General features: G+C 50.7%; 1 protein-coding gene across 2 annotated transcripts in view; it reads right to left on the bottom strand.

Moving 5' to 3' along the window:
* Positions 1-18,382, bottom strand: part of IQSEC2 (IQ motif and Sec7 domain ArfGEF 2) — an 87,700-nt gene extending 69,318 nt beyond the window's left edge. For both annotated transcript variants that reach the window (XM_021677369.2, XM_064364330.1), the window contains exon 1: positions 17,449-18,382. In XM_021677369.2, coding sequence (XP_021533044.2) covers positions 17,449-18,155 — 707 coding nt within the window. In that variant the 5' untranslated portion in view covers positions 18,156-18,382. The remainder of the gene's footprint in view (positions 1-17,448) is intronic.
* Positions 18,383-18,776: the final 394 nt, after the last annotated feature.

The raw sequence follows: 18,776 nt of genomic DNA, 5'->3' as shown, positions 1-18,776 counted from the left end.
ATACAAAAATTAGGCGGGCATGATGGTGTGCGCCTATAGTCCCAGCTACTCCAGAGGCTGAGGCGGGAAGATTGTCTCAGTCTAACAGTTTGGGACAAGCCTGGACAACATAGGGACACTCTGTCCCTACAAAAAGTCAAAGAATTAGCCAGGTGTGGTGGTCCATGCCTGTGGCCCCAACTACTCAGAAGGCTGGGATGGGAGGATCACTTGAGCCTAGGAGGATGAGGCTGCAGTGAGCTGTGATCACGTCATTGCACTCCAGCCTAGGCGACAGAGTGAGACTCCATCTTCAAAAAACCAACAACAGCATTTAGCCATAGGAACAGCCAGAATAAAGGCATGGAAGCATAAAGAAGCCTGACATGCTTAGGAAACTCTACATAGTTCAGTACAACTTGAGTGTAGGGTTAGGAAGGAAACGGAGTGGCTTGAGGAATGAGTGGGGCTGTGGCCTTACCCAAAGGAGCATTCAAGAGCGTCCCGAAACCACAAGTGGCACAAAGACTACTTGCGACAGTGAGAAAGTAGAAAAGCACCAGGGGAAGGTAAAGATGAGTCCCAAGTTCAAGTGCCACCTAAATCATGACAATGTAAAAAGTGAAAGTAGGCCAGGTGCGGTGGCTCACGCCTGTAATCCTAGCACTTTGGGAGGCCAAGGCGAGTGAATCACCTGAGGTAAGGGGTTCAAGACCAGCCTGGCCAACATGGTGAAACCCTGTGTGTACTAAAAATACAAAAATTAGCCGGGGTGATGGTGGGCACCTATAATCCCAGCTACAGGAAACTGAGGCAGGAAAATCACTTGAACCTGGGGGGCAGATGTTGCAGTGAGCCCAGATCATGGCACTTGACTCCAGCCTGGGTGAAAGAGCGAAACTCCATCTCAAAAAAAAAAAAAAAGTGAAAGTGAAAACCTTTTGAAAGATGATTCAGGTAGAGAGGAAGACTTCTTTCTAAGGAAGCCAAGAATCAGACTTAGAAATGACAAAAAAATATAGAGAACAGGTGGATGAGGTAATGGTATTATGCAAGAAAATCTCATGAAGATTATTTAAAAAGAAGAAATAAAACCATATGACAAATCAGAAATCTTGTTGGATACTGGAATCACTTTTAGTAATGGATCCAAACAATCCTGAAGGCAAAGATGGCGGTAAGGGATGCAAAATGAAGGCCATGGTCATTTCAGTTACTGGCTATCCTTTTGCTAGTGATTATTGTTCCTATAGTCCTTGTTTAGCACAACTTACTGAACATGTTCTGGGATGATAAAAATGATGTTGATAGGCGGGGCGCGGTGGTTCACGCCTGTAATTCCAGCACTTTGGGAGGCTGAGGAGGGTGGATCACGAGGTCAGGAGTTAGAGACCAACCTAACCAAGATGGTGAAACCCTGTCTCTACTAAAAATACAAATTTAGCTGCGTGCAGTGGCAGGCACCTGTAATCCCAGCTACTCGGCAGGCTGAAGCAGGAGAATCGCTTGAACCCAGAGGGCAGAGGTTGCAGTGAGCTGAGGACACGTCACTGCACTCCAGCCTCAGTGACAGAGTGAGGCTCTTTGTTTCAAAAAAAAAAAAAAAAAAGGGCCGGGTGTGGTGGCTCATGCCTGTAATCCCAGCACTTTGGGAGGCCGAGGCGGGTGGATCACGAGGTCAGGAGTTCAAGACCAGACTGGCCAACATGGTGAAATCCCGTCTCTACTAAAAAACACAAAAATTAGCTGGGCATGGTGGCTTGTGCCTGTAATCCCAAGTACTTGGGAGGTTGAGGTAGGAGAATTGCTTGAACCGGAACCCGGGAGGCAGAGGTTTCAGTGAGCCGAGATCACACCACTGCACTCCAGCCTGGGCTACAGAGTGAGACTCCATCTCAAAAAAAAAAAAAAATTATGTTGACGACGATAACAATGATGAGGAAGATTTCTGTATGCTTCCAATGAAATATTTGTCTATCACTTTTGAAAAGTATTTTTCAGGAAATAAAGAGACAAGTATCATTTCACATTTTGAAGAGAAGAAAGGCAGAGATTACAACCAAGACAGCCTTGAATACCAGGCAGCACAGCGTGAACCTCATTCTGTAATTGCCAGGGAGCCCCTGGGAGTCTTGACCCAAGGAATGATGAGGTCAAAAGCTGCCTCCTTAGAGAATGCCTTCCCTAACCTCATGCTCCTTTCAATCATAAATACTATATGCTATATAATCATAATAAAGTAATAAGCAGGCTTTATTTGGATCTTATCATATTCTACCTTATAATAATCCAAATAATCATAAAGTTACTATTTGTTTTTCTTATTTTTTATTTTTTGAGACAGTCTTGCTCTGTCATCCAGGCTGGAGTGCAGTGGCACAATCTCAGCTCGCTGCAACATCTGTCTCCCAGGTTCTAGTGATTCTCGTGCCCCAGCCTTCCGAGTAGCTGGGATTACAGGTGTGCACCACCATGTTCAGCTATTTTTTGTATTTTTAGTAGAGATGGGATAACACCATATTGGCCAGGCTGGTCTTGAACTCCTGGCCTCAAGTAATCCACCCACCTTGGCCTCCCAAAGTTCTGGGATTATAAGTGTGAGCCACCACGCCGAACTCAATTTATTTTTTTTGACAGGGTCTCACTCTGTCACCCAGGCTGGAGTGCAGTGGCACGATCATAGTTCACTACAGCTTGAAATTCCGGGCTCAAGCGATCTTTGGCTCCCAATCTCCCGAGCAGCTAAGACTACAAGCATGCACCACGACGCCCAGCTAATTTTTTCATTTTTTGTAGAGATGGGGTCTTGCTATGGTGCCCAGGCTGGTCTCAAACTCCTGGCCTCAAGCAATCCTGCCTCGTCGTCCCAAAGTGCTGGGAGTACAGACATGAGCCACCACGCCCAGCCGTAAAGTTACTATTTAGTCACACCTACAGTGGTCCACAGTTGCACCTACTACGTTGTACAATCTTCATAACTTTGTTATGCAAAGTAGTTCTTTTCATTGTATGGACGCAGTCACTGAGGCTCGGAGGAGCAATGTTACTTACCCAGACTCACACAGCTCATAAGTAGTGGAGCTGAGATTCAAGTCTAGGTTTGTCTGATTCCAAAACCAATGCTTTTAACTGCTACAGCTGCTGCTTCCTTCTGTCATCCCAGAGTCAAGCGGCACTGCATCTCCCATCCCAGCCTGCGAGCTTGGTCCCTCTCCCTCATCTATCTCCTGTCTCCCCACCACACAGGGCAGCCCAAGGCCTCCACCCCACGAACACTCAAGGAGTGCTTCTAGAAGAGACAATCATTCAAGGACGGATCGGGGGAACACCAAAAAAGGAAGGTGGGGCTAGGCACAGGTATTGCAGCACAGATCAGCTGGGTACTACAATGAGAGAGAGAGAAGCAAAGGAAAACAGAACTAGCTCTCTAGCCCTGTCTTCTTTCCTCCCTCTGCTCGAGGCAGAGGGATAGAGGTTCAGTCATGATGGGAAAGAGTGGGCGGAAGGGGGAGCAGCTTGCGCAGCCTGCTTTTGCAGAAGCCTCAGCTCAGCCTCGAAGGCCCCTTCTGAGCACTTGAGGCCCATCTCTGGCTCACCTGCTCCCACCGCCTGGACAAAGAGGCTGGACTGCCCTCCAAGCACCCAGCCCACCCCGGCAAAACCCAGCTCACAGCAAACGGAGAGGCCCTCAAGTCACAGAGAGGGCACCCGGAGAGGTGGAGGGGCTGGCGCAGGGGTCAAGAGGGAGGCAGGGGCAGGGCTGGGATCAGAACCCAGGCGTCTGGTTCCTCAGCTAAAGGCTCACTTGACTCTATGGTCTAGGCAGCAGAGGTTGAGGAAAGGGGTGCTCTGGAGGCCACTGGAGGAACGCACATGATAAGGGCTGGGGCCAAAAGCAGCACAGGCCCAAATGACGTCATCCAGGCTTGGCTATCTGGGGGACTTACTAATAGTTTCCAGTTTCAGTCTGGGTTGAAAAAGCAAAACAATCTTTTTTTTTTTTTTTTGAGACGGAGTTTTGCTCTTGTTACCCAGGTTGGAGTGCAATGGTGTGATCTCGGCTCACCGCAACCTCCGCTTCCTGGGTTCAAGCAATTCTCCTGCTTCAGCCTCCCGAGTAGCTGGGACTACAGGCGTGCGCCACCATGCCCAGCTAATTTTCGTATTTTTAGAGATGGGGTTTCACCATGTTGACCAGGATGGTCTCGGTCTCTTGACCTCGTTATCCACCTGCCTCGGCCTCCCCAAGTGTTGGGATTACAGGCGTGAGCCACCGCGCCCAGCCTAAAACAACCATTTTTTTTAAAGTAGTTTTTGCTTTAGTTTCCACCTCAAGGGCATAAATGTTTATCTCCTCTCTCTCCCAGGACCCCACCATAACCAAAATGAAGCCAGTGAATGGACAAATAAGCCTGGATACGCAGACAGCTCACAGCTCAGTCAGACTTTCTTTTTTTTTCTCTTCTTTTTTTTTTTTTTTTTTTTTGGTAGAGACAGGGTTTCATCATGTCATCATATTGCCCAGGCTGGTCTCGAACTTCTGGGCTCAAGCTATCCTCCCGCCTCAGCCTCCCAAAGTGCTGGGACTACAGACATGAGCCACCATGCCTGGCTCACCCAAACATTCTATTAACTCATTCACATACCATAAAATAGAAAGTATGAGAGAAAAGGTAAGCAGCCTACAGGATCAACAGCCTACAGGAAGTTCAACACCCAATGGACAGACATTCCCAAACAAGAAAACAGAGCAAATGAAGGGAAGGAAATGATTAAAGAAATAACATAAGAAGGCCAGGCACGGTGGCTGGCACCTGTAATCCCAGCACTTTGGGAGGCCAAGGTGGGTGGATCACTTGAGGTCAGGGGTTTGACACCAGCCTGGCCAACATGGGAAGCTGAGACTACAGGCATGTAGTCTCATGTAGTCTCATGGTGAAACTCTGTCTCCACTAAAAATACAAAAATTAGCCACATGTGGTGGCACACACCTGTAATCCCAGCTACTCTAGGGGCTGAGGCAGCAAAATCACTTGAATCCAGCAGGCAGAGGTTGAGCCCACTGCACTCCAGCCTGTGCGATGGAGAGTGAGGCCGTCTCAAAAGAAAAAAAAAAGGCCCAGCACAGTGGCTCACACCTGTAATCCCAGCACTTTGGGACGCCAAGGCGGGTGGATCACCTAAGGTCAGGAGTTCGAGACCAGCCTGAACCAATATGGTGAAACCCCATCTCTACTAAATATACAAAAATTAGCCGGGCGTGGTGGCACACTCCTGTAGTCGCAGCTACTCGGGAGGCTGAGGCAGGAGAATCGCTTGAACCCAGAAGGCGGAGGTTGCAGTGAGCCGAGATCGCGCCACTGCACCCCAGCCTGGGGGACAGAGTGAGACTCCATCTCAAAAAACAAAGAAAAAATGAAGAGACGTAGTCCTTCAGTCCTTCAAACTGAAAGGGCTTCCTGAGTACCACTAGGGTAAATTAAAAAACAGACTCTATTCTGAGTGCTGGTTACCTAGGTATCTGGTTTGTAAAAAGTGACGGTTTCACTTTTGTGATATGGTCACATCACTTCTGATATGAGCACTTTTCTGTATTCATGTTATATTTCAGTATGAAGTATTAAAACAATCCTGGGAGCACAAAGGTTGTGCAACTGTGAGTGACGAGGTATAATTACAGTACACTATTTGGCCCTGCGATGACTAACAGTGACACAGTCATAATCACAGAAACAGTGTACTGCCAGTAATTTTTTAATCAGTCTTTGTAGGTAAAGCACTTAAAGTCATAATTATTTTTACAAAATAGAATGCCAATGTAATCAACCTTGCTAAATACACGAGTACGGAACATAGAGACGGGGCGGGGGGTGGAAGAGGGGAAGCAGAGATGGAGGGGATGATGGCAGTAATAACTTTACAAAGTGTGTGGTCAAGAGATGCTGTGGAAAACTGATGAAATAAGAAGTTGCAGTTTAAAATAGTACTTAATAAAGTTATAAAGGTAACTAATAGAGGAGCCCAAACAGTAATAAAACTCTAAAATCTGGGAGGGGCTGAGCGTGGTAGCTCATCCCTGCAGTCTCAGCACTTTGGAAGGCCAAGGGACGAGGATCACTTGAGCCTAGGAGTTCCAGACCTGCCTGGGCAACATATCGAGACTCCGTCTGTACAAAAAAAAAAATTAAAAATTAGCCAGATGTAGTGCACCTGTGGTCCCAACTACTCGGGAGACTGGGGCAGGAAGATTGCTTGAGTTCAGGAGTTTGAGGTTATAGTGAGCTGTGATCACACCACTGCACTCCAGCCTGGACCACTGGGTGAGACCCTGTCTCAAAGAAGAAAAAAACCTGGGAGGGCGGGTGTTGAGAAAGTCAGCTGTTGTAAATAAGCTAAATTATTTGTCATAGTAGGAAAAAGTCTAGATGATGTTTAAAGTTGATAAATAGGAAATAACCATTTAAGCATGTCATTTAGAGATATGAAGTTACCACCAGAAGAACTAAATGGGAAAAGTGGTTGCCTCTGGGGCTGAGAAGCAGGGGATAGGAAGACATTAGCTTTTTACTACATGAGTCCTTGTGTACGATTTTGCCTTTTAAAAATTGTGTATGTGCATTGCTTTGATTTAATTTCTCAGAACAAGCCCCTTCTCTTTCTTTAGAACTCTGTCTTCCACACCGGAAATACAAAATGGGGAAGCTGATGATTCTGGTGACACAAGGTCCTGTTCTCCAATCTATGCTTCTTTTGAGAACAGGAGTAAGAGAGGCGGATGAAGGGCTGGCCCCTCCTAACTAACCCCTTGGCTCCTCACAGCCAGCCACGCAGATAACTGTCTCGGCTGCCCCAGCCTGTTCCACCCTCTGGTCCTCTTCAAATCCCACCATGGGCAGTCCAGCCTCTTGAGCCTTACATTCATTCAACTACTTACACCCCTTAGTTATTTATACCTGCCTGAGTCACAGAGGATTTGAAGGTGCTTACTCCAAGAACACAGAATAGAAATTGAACTAGAAAATAAGAACTCTGAAAAAGAAATCAACAAAGATGCTAGAGCTATGCTTCAAACTAACTTGTGGCTAAGGCAAAAAGGACGATACGGTGAGCTATGACAGCCTCACATTAAGAAAGAGGAAATCTACCAGTTTTCAAGGGAAGCAAAGCTTTGATTCGTTACGTCATCCTCCATGGGAGATTTCATGAAAGAGAAAAAAAATGACTATTTACTGAGCACCTACAAGTATCAGGGAATGCCATTCAAATTATCTTGGCTAACCTTGGAAAATATGCCAGGCACAGTGGCTCATACCTGTAAATCCTTTCACTTTAAGAGGCCGAAGTGGGAGGATCGCTTGAGCCTAAGAGTTCAAGATCAGCACAAGCAACATAAAGAGACTCTGTCTCTACAAAAAAAAAAAAAAAAAAAGTTAGCTGGTCATGGTAGCGCATGCCTGTGGTCCAAGCTACTTGGGAGGCTGAGGTAGGAGGATCACTTGAGGATGTCACGGCTGCAGTGAGCTGTGATTGTACCACCGTTCTCCAGCCTGGCTGATAGAGAGAGACTCTGTCTCAAAACAAGTAAACAACAAACCAACCAACAAAAAATCTTGAGAAATAGGCACTGTTCTCCCATTTTCCAGAAAAACAAAAATTCAGAAAAGGTAAAATGACCTAGCTGAGGCCATCCCATGGGTTGGGGTGGAGCATAGATTCAAACCCAGGTCTGTCTGTGTCCAGAGCTCATTCTTTGCATGTCATACCATCGGGCCTCAAAACAGACACCCAGGGCAGAGTTGCCCTGACTAGGTAATGGGGAAATACTAAAGACAGACACAGTTCCACCCTCTTCCATGGAAACAGAAAAAGGGGAATGACAGACCTGGCTGTCAGGGCAGAAACTGCCTCTGAGCTGCCTCAGTTATAGTAAATGAAGCCATGTAAGGCAAAAAGCAGCAGAAACAAGGCTAGATCTGGGCTAGGAGGAAAAAGAGAACCCAGCTATGATTCTAGATTTGAAGAATTAAAACAATCCTGGGAGCACAAAGGTTGTGCAACTGTGAGTAACGAGGTATAATTACAGTACACTATTTGGCCCTGTGATGACTAACAGTGACACAGTCATAATCACAGAAACAGTGTACTGCCAGTAATTTTTTAATCAGTCTTTCTAGGTAAAGCACTTAAAGTCATAATTATTTTCACAAAACAGAATGCCAATGTAATCAACCTTGCTAAAAACACGAGTACGGAACATAGAGACGGCGGGGGTGGAAGAGGGGAAGCAGGTCTGTCTGCCATCAAAACAAGAGCCTCTTAGATGATGCCCCTGCATCGCTTTCTCGCCAACAAGTCACCTAGCCTCCTTTTGACCCCAGTTTTCTCATCTGTGGGACACAAAGATAATAATCCCTGCAACTTGCACAGGATTTAAAGGCAGGAAATAGCACAGAAAAGATGCTCTGAACATTGGCATTCATTACTAGGGTGACTCTTTTTTTTTTTTTTTTTTGAGATGAAGTCTCGCTCTGTTGCCAGGCTGGAGTGCAGTGGCACAATCTCAGCTCACTGCAACCTCTGCCTCCCGGGTTCAGGCGATTCTTCTGCCTCAGCCTCCCGAGTAGCTGGGATTATAGGCACACACCACCATGCCCAGCTAATTTTTGTATTTTTAGTAGAGACGGAGTTTCACCACGTTGGCCAGAATTGCCTCGATCTCCTGACCTGGTGATCTGCCCGCCTCGGCCTCCTAAAGTGCTGGGATTACAGGCATATGCTCTCTTTTCTGCTCACACCCTGACTGGCCTTATACAAGTCCTTTCTCTCTCTGGGCCCCAGTCTTCTCATCTGTAAAATGAACAGCTTCAGTTGGATAATTTGTCAGAGTCCTTCCAGCTTGTAGTCTCTTGTCTTCTACGCTGGTATTATTAAAACCCTACTGGTCATGAATGCTGCCACTCCTCAGCTTCCACAGCAGGCTGCACTCCCCCCGTCATCATCTTTCTCCCCATATAGGTTTTCTCTACTCCCACTGCCCAAGCGCAGGCCTGACCATCTCTCATCTAGACTGCTGCGCCAGCCTCCTCCCTGGATACCCTCCAATCTATCTTCCAAACTGCCATCTAATGGGATCTCTCTAAAACATGGCTCTCAAAATTTCCTCCCACACCGCACAATAGGCGCCTCTCCCTCCAGTTTAAAACACTGTTTGGCCAAGCACGTGGCTCACACCTGTAATCCTAGTATTTTGGGAGGCCGAAGCAGGTAGCTCACCTGAGGTCAGGAGTTCGAGACCAGCTTGGCCAACATGGCAAAACCCTGTCTCTACTAAAAATACAAAAATTAGCCAAGTGTGGCGGCAGGCATCTATAATCCCAGCTACTCGGGAGGCTGAGGCAGGAGAATCACTTGAACCCAGGGGGCAGAGGTTGCAGTGAGCCAAGATCGCACCACTTCACTCCAGCCTGGGCAAAAGAGCAAAACTCCATCTCAAAACAAAAACAAAACAGCAGAAAGCTCCTGGCACTGCTAGTGAAGTGTCATGATGTGAGCCAGGTGACCCTCCAGACTCCCCTCCGAGCCTCCCAGTTTGTGCTCTAGTTTGTACTGAACTAAAAAAAAAACACTTCCCCACACACGTATCCTGTTGGGCCCATACCTCTGTGCATTTGCTCATGCTGGCCCCTCTGCCTTAACCTCCCCTTTGCCCCCCAACCCACATGCTGTCCTTCTTCACCTAGCTAACCCCAACTCATCCTCCAAGCCTCAGCTCAGGTGTCACCTCCTCCAGTAAGCCTTCCCTGCCAGTCTGGGTTGATGTTCCTCCTTTGAGCCCCCTGTGCTCCCCTCTGGCATAACACACTAAATAGCACATTGCAATAGTCTGTTTCCACCACCACCTGCTCCACCCAATTATGAGCGCCCTGAAGCCAGGAACTATATCATACTAATCATGGACTTCTCTGCCTGGCATGCAATATTCACTGGACTGACCTCTCTCTCAGAAATGTGGTGAGCTGCCACGTGGCTTCTCCTCCTGTCCTCCCACAGCACAGAGCTTTACAGAGTTATTATTAATAATAATGCCTATCGCTGAGTAAACACATACCGTGTGCTCAGCGCTTCATCTACGTCATCGTATTTAATTTTCACAACAATCACAATGAGATGAGTTGTTTGTGAATTGGCTGGCATATCAGATGTACAGTTGTGTGAGATGCCTCCCAGATTTGTAAGAAAATGTGGGGGAAGTGCCAAGTTAGGTACTTTTCATCACAGATATAATGGCAATAATTCTAAAGTGGTTATATAAAGGAAAATACTGGCTTTATTCAGGTGAACGCAGTATGCTGTATCCTAGAATCCAGTAGGAAATCACAGGGCCTGGATATGCAGTCACATCACTCCTTTAAAAAGGTATAAAAATCACATTGCTCCAAAGAAATGCACTAGTGAAACATTAGTGAAACGGTGCCTATCAGGTGATGATAGTGACACATTTACATCTAAAATGTTAGAGGAATAATCATGATCAGACTTGTAGCTCTGGCTTGTCATCTTTGTTTTGGAAGGGATGCTGTGGGTCCGTCTTTGCATTGTTGTGTGTTTGCTACATTCCACCTCTAGGGGGCGGGGCAGTCTCATGTAGTACTTTCCATCCTCAGCTTTCCAGCCTGATCAGGACCTTGATGTACAGGTATGCCAGGCAGCCAAGAAAATTCCTGATACAATTTTTATTGGGGGATGGGGGGTGGGAAACATGAATCTCATACATCAGAAAATACAGTTTTATTCCTATTTACTGCCTGACAAAACTGAGGCTCTGAAAGTGAAGTGATTTGCCTAGAGTTGCACAAAGTCTTTCCACGGCACCACACTTTCCCTGAATGCTAAGGTCCCAGAGAGCTTCAGCTACTAAGCACTGGGGAATGGTCTTCTCTGTGTAAATGCTTCCAAAATGCAGGCTTGGAGAGAAACCAAATACCATGAGGAAGTTGTAGTAACTGGCAAATTATCTTGCCCTAAACGAGCTTCCCCAAAAGAGGAAGTCAGTCACTTACTACGCATTCTTCCCAATGAGCAATATTTATGATTCTGCCAGGGAACACGCCAGTGAGTGAGGCAGAGGGGCCAAGTCTTTTGTCAACCCTAAGATACTATGTCCAGCTCAAGATCTGAGCTCAAGAAAGATTTGATGGATAAATAAGCAACTTCCCACTGGGCTGGGTGAACTGCACACAGGTCCTGGACCTGCGCAGGCCTCTTTGCTCCAGTCATGACCACGGCCTGACATGGTAGGGAGAGATAATGATCAGCAGATTGGTCTAAATGTCTCCAAAGTCTCATCCAACTCTGCTACCTTGAGGTTCTATGAATCGGGGGGCTGGTGAGTGTGAGAAGAGACAGCAAAGGCCAAAATGGCTCCAGGAAGCAGGAGAAAAAAGCCACAGAAAAGCCAAAATAATTGTTTTTTTCCTGAGAGACAGGATCTCGATTTGTTGCCCAGGCTGGAGTGCAGTGGCACAATCATAGCTCACTGTAACCTCAATCTCCCTGGCTCAAGCGATCCTCCCACCTTGACCTCCTAAAGTGCTGGGAGCTACTGTGCCTACCCCAAGAGAATTCTGCAGTTGTCATTTCTCACCACAGGATTCCTGGAAGGAAGATAAAATTAGGTACCTTTGGCCATTAGTTCCAGCAGGACTCAATCAGACATTCATTTGTCTACTCAGTATTTATTAAGCAGCTACTATGTGCTGTGCTATGTGTTTTCAAGTTTATAGCCCCTTCACTCGTGCCCACAGCTCCTAACACAGAACCTAACACACAGCATGCACTTCAGTATATGTCTGTTAAATCTAAATCTGAAGGGGCTCTCAGTCTAACAGAGGGGACACGAGATGTAAACAACCACAAAGGAATAAAAAGGGGCAGAGTTCTCATTGAGAGAGTCAAGGATAGAGCAAGCATCAAGAGACACCAGCAAACAGACAGGGGAGAGGTGACAGCTGAGTCCTGCCTAGGAACTGGGCACAGCAGCTCAAGAGAAGGGAACAATATGAGCAAAGATCTAGAGGCCAGCAGAAGGCCCAAGTGGGCTAACCACGGGGGCACACGGGTCAGTCTGGCTGGAGCATGGTCTGTAAAAAGACGAGAGGAGAGGTCGGGCGCAGTGGCTCACACCTGTAATCCCAGCACTTTGCAAGGCCGAGTTGGGTGGCTCACCTAAGGTCAGGAGTTCAAGACCAGCCTAACCAACATGGTGAAACCCCGTCTCTACTAAAAATACAAAATTAGCTGGGCGTGGTGGCACATGCCTGTAATCCCAGCTACTCGGGAGGCTGAGGCAGGGGAATCACTTGAACACGGGAGGCGGAGTTTGCGGTGAACCAAGATCACACCTTTGCACTCCAGCCTGGGTGACAAGAGTGAAACTCCGTATCAAAAAAACGAAAAAACAAAAACAAAAACACTTATCTGGCAGGGGCTCTGTGCAAATGAGATAAGCAGTAGTGCTCCAGGGTGGGTTAGAACACTGCAGACCCTGGAGCCCAAATCCCTGGGTTTCCCCAGCTCCTTTTCACAGTTCTGCCACTTATTCACTGAGTGATCCTGGGTAGGCTGTCCAACCTTTCTGGGCCTCAGTTTCCTCATCTGTAAAATAGAGTTAATAACAAATCTACACGAGAGGATTCATGTGGAGATTGAATGAATTAATACATGGGAAGTGCTTAGAACAAATAGTGCTTAGCACACAGTAAGAGCAGTGAAAAATGTTAGCTATTATTACATAAAGCCACGTAGCGTGGGGCCTGGCACACAGGAGGCTGAGACTCACTCAGCACACGTGTGGCCTCTTCCCCATGCTCCAAGCCTTTACTCTGCACCCAGCAAATTCAGAGAAAGGGGTAGGACAGAGGAGGAAAGGGCAGGCAGCAAGTCTGGTCTGGTGTCTTCCTCCCGGCTGCCACCTCCACGAAGGGACCACTCACATTTCTTCCATACCCCCATCCCTTACCCGCCACCCAGCTACTCAATCAGCAGCCTGGCCTGCCCTGATCCCTCCTTCCTCTGAGCACTCCCACTCCTCACCACTCCTGCCACTCATTCTGCCCTGAGCACTGTCTCTATGGCAGGGCTAGTAGGCCTGCAACCCTGTCTCCCTGGATGGAGGGAGGGGGGTTCTGCAAGGAGCTCAGTGTTTGCTCAGCCTCGTGGCCCCTCCTGCACTGTGCACACAGCCAAGCAATGTTTGTGGATGACAACAACCCCATTCTTGCCCCAGATCTAGATAGAGAAGCAAGACTCACATTCTCATTAAATTCAACATTATCATTTCCTCCCACACCAAGATAATGCTCACAACACAGTGGGAGGGAAGATAAATGGTTTTCCCTCCTGGGAAGGAGAGACACCCCCTGGGAAAAGTACCCAAGACCCCATAGGAGAGACTTCCCCTGAGCCTCTTCCTGGGCTCGCTCTCTCAAGCACTGTCTCTCAGTGGCCTTAGCCCCTGCGTGGGGTGAGCTGACATCCCACCACAAGCAGAGGACAGCATGTGGTAGACCATACATTGCCCTGGCTGTCAAGAATACCAGGTTGAGCCGGGCGTGGTGGCTCAGCACTTTGGGAGGCCAAGGAAGATCGCTTGAGCCCAGGAGTTTGAGACCGGCCTGGGCAACACAGAGAAACTCCGTCCCTGCTTAAAAAAAGAAAAAAAAAATTGGGAGGATAGCAAGTAGAAGGGCCAGCCTGGTGTTCTTTTTTTGCAGTCATTGCTCACTGCAGCCTCGAACTCCTGAGCTCACTTGAGTGAGCTATGTTCGCAACACTGAACTCCAGCCTGAGCGACAGAGCAAGACCCTGTCTCAAAAACAAAACAAAACCAAATGTACACACACACTCGCGCACACATACACACCACACACACACACACACACACACACACACCAGGCCAGCCCCTCTAGTTGCTATCTCCAAATGTAAGCCAGCTTGCGGGGTGGGTGGGGGTGGGGGTAGAGGAAGGAGAGTTGCCACCATACCAGCTTCAGCCCACCACCGCCTACAGCAGAGCCGGAGCTGGGCCCATGCAAAAAGCGTGGGAAATGCAGCTCTTCAGCGTGGAGCAACTCAGCAGTGGCCCCTAGCACTCCTATAAATCATTCTAGGTGGCGGAACTGCAAGGGGGCCAAGCCAAGATCAACAACAAAAGCAGAGCTGTTCTCTAATCAGCTGGGCTTGGGGTGGGTATGTGGTCAATTCCAGCTAAAAAGACCTGAGCATTAGTCAGGACCAACGACTACTAGAAAGCAAGCAAACAAATCCTTCGGGTACAGAGGACCCATGACCAAAAGGAGGTAGGGACGCATCTCACTCTATCTGCACTAGAAAGGCCACACCCAGAGCACAGCAGAAGGGATACTGGCGTCCTGGAACCTGTCCAGAGGGGACGGTGCAGGAGGATGTGGGAAGCCTGGGTGGATGACATGGATGGGGGTGGGCATGACAGCTGATGTCCAATGCAGTAGAGGAAAAGTTCACGGGATTGGGAGTCTGTCTTATTAGTAACGTAACCTCTGGTAGGCTTCACTTCTCTGATCCCCCAGTTTCTTCTGCTGTAAAATGTGGATCGTGGTGATAGAAGCATGGGATCATTGGGAAAACTAAAGACAGTCCCTGGGCACAGCGAGGGTGGAGTGGGGCGGGGGGCCCCAACAAGCCCCAGCTTGACCCAGGTGCCACTCTCCCCTCTTCCTCCACCAGGGGGAGCCTGGGGACCAGGAGCGCCCAGCCTGTACACGCTCTACCTAGCCTCCCCCAATGCTGCAGCCTCTGCTGCTAAACTCCCACCCTGCCTGCCCTCGCTTCCAGCGGCTTCTCACCCACTCCTTACAAACCCAGAACAGGCCTAGCAGGGGAGTCGCTTGCAGCAGCAGCAGTGACAGCAATGGCTACTGCATCAACAGGCCTTCCTGATGCCAGGCCAGGTGGGAGAGTGGAAAGGGGGGAGACAGAGCCTTCTTCCCTGCCGCCGTCAACTCCCCACTCATCCCAGACACGTCTCCTGCTCTAATCCTTTAGAGACCTAAGGCTCTCCTGGTCTCTCCCAGCTCAGTACCAGTCCGGCTCCTGAGGCCAAGAGACTCCTGTGGGTTGGAGAGCTCTAGAGAAAAAATAACAGGCCTGGGAGACAGGAAGACTTGGGTTCTAGTCCCAGCTCCATTAGCAACTAGTAGGGTAACCCTCAGCGAGGTCCCTTCATCTTGGAGCCTCAGTTTCCCCATCTCTAAAAATGCAGTTGCCAACACTCAGTGCACAAGGCTTGTTGTGAAGTCCAAAAGAGGTAATAATGGGTGTGCAAATAGTTAATATATGGTCAGGAGAGGAACTTAAAGCACTACCTAAACCCCTTTATTAATCCAGTAGGAAATGCGAGGCAAGGAAATGCAACAAGCAACCTTGGGGGTTCACAAAAAGAGGGAAGGACCAAGACGTAGGCCTGCACAGACGGCAGAAACATGGAGCTCAGGAGCAAACAGGCGTCCAGCCAGCCAACTGATTCAGACCAATGTCTGCAGGATGGAGAGCCAGAGTCATGGAATCCCATAACTGGGGACCACTCAGGTCATTTCCCTGGGCTTTCTACCTGACTCAGGAATCATGCTTCCTCCAGATCTCGCAGACCCCACCCGGGCTCCACTGAGAGCTCCAGGTCCAACCAGCTCCCACCTCTACCTCTCGAGGCAGTCCACTACACCATCAGAAGGCCAGGTTAGAAAGTTCTTCCTAATTGAACCTAAATGTTCCCACTGTTCTGGGTTCTGCTCCCTGAAGCCACACATAATTGATTCTGCTCCCTCTGTCACAGGCCTGACCCCTCTAGAAAAGTCTTCTGCAGCCAGGCTCGAAGACCACCATGCCCCATGCAGTCTTCCTCTGCCCCCGGCCCACCACTGCCCTCTCCTGAATGGACCTTGGTCTACCTGTGTCTCTCTTCCAGTGTGACACCCCGAGGCACACAGTCAGTCCTCCTGGACTGAGCTCACAGCAGCCCTGCCTGGGCAGGAAAGCCCATTTCCTTTGCCCCAGACTCCTTGGGCCAGTCTACACTAAAACTCAGCTTAGGGTGCGCTGCAGTGGAGCCCAGCCGAGCCCTCAAGCTACAGCTGCTGCTCCTGGGGCCCAGCCATCTCAACCCAGCACCCCAGCCTGCTGCCTCACCACGGGGGAGTTGCAGAGAGCTGTCTCCCGGCAGATTTCCTGAGGCAGAAGGTTTCCCCACCCCCAGCCCAGCCTCCAAGAGACACTCCACTGGTTGTGGCACATGGTAGGACCAGCTGAGCAGTGAGAGGAGGGGGAAGCCTGTCCATTCGCTACAGGACTTCAGACTTGCTCTGTAGTGTGGCTGGATTAAACACAGAACCATCAAATCTGAGCTGGAGGGGTACTTCAAGAGCATTCAAGACAGACCTGGCCGTTTAAAGAGATACGGGGGAACTGATGGCTTAAGAGAGAAAGAGACTCAGTCAAGGTCACAAAGCCAATCTGCAGCAGAGCTGGAAGGGGAACTCAGGTCTCCCAACTCCCAGCTCAGTGTTCCTTCGAATACGGCAGAAAAGAAATAAGGGGAGCCTTTAGGGCAGCCGCGAGCCTGCACGCCCTTGACTCTCTCAACCTGATACATTTATCCCAATCAGCTCACCATGGTATCTGCACAGAAAAAGTGGACCCAGCCCATGTCCCACCAACCCAAGACATAGTGCCAAGGTGTCCCAAATAGACACAAGACCCCAGCGCAGGAACTGGAACGGATCCAGCAGAGGGGAGATCTAGACTTCCCTTCCCGGTAGGGCTCTTTAAATGGGTGTTGTTTTTCTTGAAGGGTGGAGAGGGGGTGGACTTTGAGGAACTAGCCAAGGGCCTGGCCTCCATCTTTGCTCCCCCATCTTTGCTCCCCCCCCGGCCAGAATGTGCTGCAGTTCCCCTCAGAGAGATGTCTCAGCCTCCAGCAGCCATTCTGGTCCCCACCTGCCTCTCTGGTAAAGGATGGAGCTGAGGCGGCCAGAGGAGAAAAGATCAGGCAAAAAGAAAAAAAGAAAAAGGGGGGAAAAGGCGGGGTGGGGGGGCTTTCTCTCCCCTGGGGCTCTGAGTGGACACCCTCACCGACCATAAAAATTCCAACCAGCATATCCAAAATAAATAAATAAATGAAAACCCATCTTCTAGCAAGGATGGAGCTAGGGGTTGAAGAAGTGGAGGCGGGGGAGGCGCCTGCACTCATCTGGCCAACCCAGTCTGGGGTGGCCAGGGAAGGGGTGTCGGCTGGATGAGGGGGACCTAGCTTATCCTGGCGGGTTGGGACAGGAGAGGAAGACATGGAACCAGACACTGGCTTCTTACTCTATCAGCCGGACAAGTTGGAGAAGGATCTAGAGGGAAGAGCCGGGGGTACAAACACATATTCCTTACTTTCTCTGGAGGGTAGTGGCCGGGCTGGTGCTGGTACTGGTGCTGTGGCCTCCGCCGGCGCCGGGACTGGAGCTCCTGGATGCGCCACGGCTCAGCTGGCCCCGCTCCCGCGGTGGCCGCGGCCCCACGCCCACCGCCGCCGAATAGCCGGCTTCCTTCTCGCGGCCCGGGTGCGCCGGCCCGGCCTCCCGCCCGCCACGCTCGCGACCCAGGGCTGGGTTCTCGTGGTGCAGGTGGCACTGGGCCACGTCGCGCTCGCGGGCTGTGTAACCGGTAGTGTCCTGAAGCGGGTAGGAGGTGTCTCGCTCCTTGTCCCGATACACAGCCTCCCGATTCTGGTAGGCGCCTTCCCGGTTCGGGTAGCCCACGTCCCGGGCCGCCTGGTGGAACTGGCTCTCCCGCAGCTCGCGGTGGTGGAACTGGGTCTCGCGCAGGTTCTGGTACTGGCTCTCGCGGCCCGGGCTATCCCGCGCGCCGTGGGGGTCCCGGTGCAGCTCCCCGCGGTGCAGCTGGCTCTCCTCTCGCAGGTCGCGGTTCTCCTGGGTGAGCTGGTCCAGCTGGCCCTCCAGCTCCTCGATGCGCCGCCGCTGGGTCTCCAGCAGCTGCTGCTGGCTCTCGATGATGTTGTTCAGCTCCAGCAGGTACTCCACGGCCCGATTTGGGCTCTCCGATCCCGGGCCGCCCGGGGGCCCCGACCCCGCCTCCATCCTGGCGGCCCAGGGGCAGGGGAACGGGCAGGAGAGCCCGGTCCCCGCTCTCTCACGGCGCCACCCTCCCCCGGGCCCAGCCGGGGGAGGGGGCCGGCGGGACGCGAGGGCGCGCACCGGGCTCGAGGGCCCGGGGGCCCTAGGGGGCCCTGGAGACAGCGCTGGGGCCGGCGGCACGGGGAGCAGGAGCTGAGGCTGCCGCCGCCACCACCACCACCACAGCCACTGCTCGTGAGGACGCGGCCCACGGCGCTCCGCCCGCTGCGGAGTCACTGCGCAGCGCGGCCGCGCGGGACCGCCCCGGCCGCCGGCCCGCCCCCCGCCCCTGCCCCCACCCGGCTCGCCCCCGCGCGCCCCACCTGCGGCTGCCACCCGCACCCGCAGCTGGACCGGCCCCAAGGCACCGGCGCCCGGCGAGGGCCAGCCCCATCACAGCCCGAAAGAGATCTCTCCATTCCACCCGTCCCAGGGTCCTCACTTAACGCAGCCTAAAGAAGCCCTCCTTCCCAGAGTCCGCCCGTCCCTGGGGTCCGCCAGCCTGGGAATCTTCATCCAAAGTCATCCCGGGAGGAACCCCCATCCCAGGCAGTCCCCAGCTCCAGACAACCAGGCTCCCCATGC

The sequence above is a fragment of the Aotus nancymaae genome, unplaced genomic scaffold, assembly GCF_030222135.1.
Source record: "Aotus nancymaae isolate 86718 unplaced genomic scaffold, 86718_ANA_hifiasm-v0.15.2.pri h1tg000058l, whole genome shotgun sequence".
In the NCBI taxonomy this organism is placed as follows: Eukaryota; Metazoa; Chordata; class Mammalia; order Primates; family Aotidae; genus Aotus; species Aotus nancymaae.
This window is presented reverse-complemented; position numbering and strand designations above follow the sequence as displayed.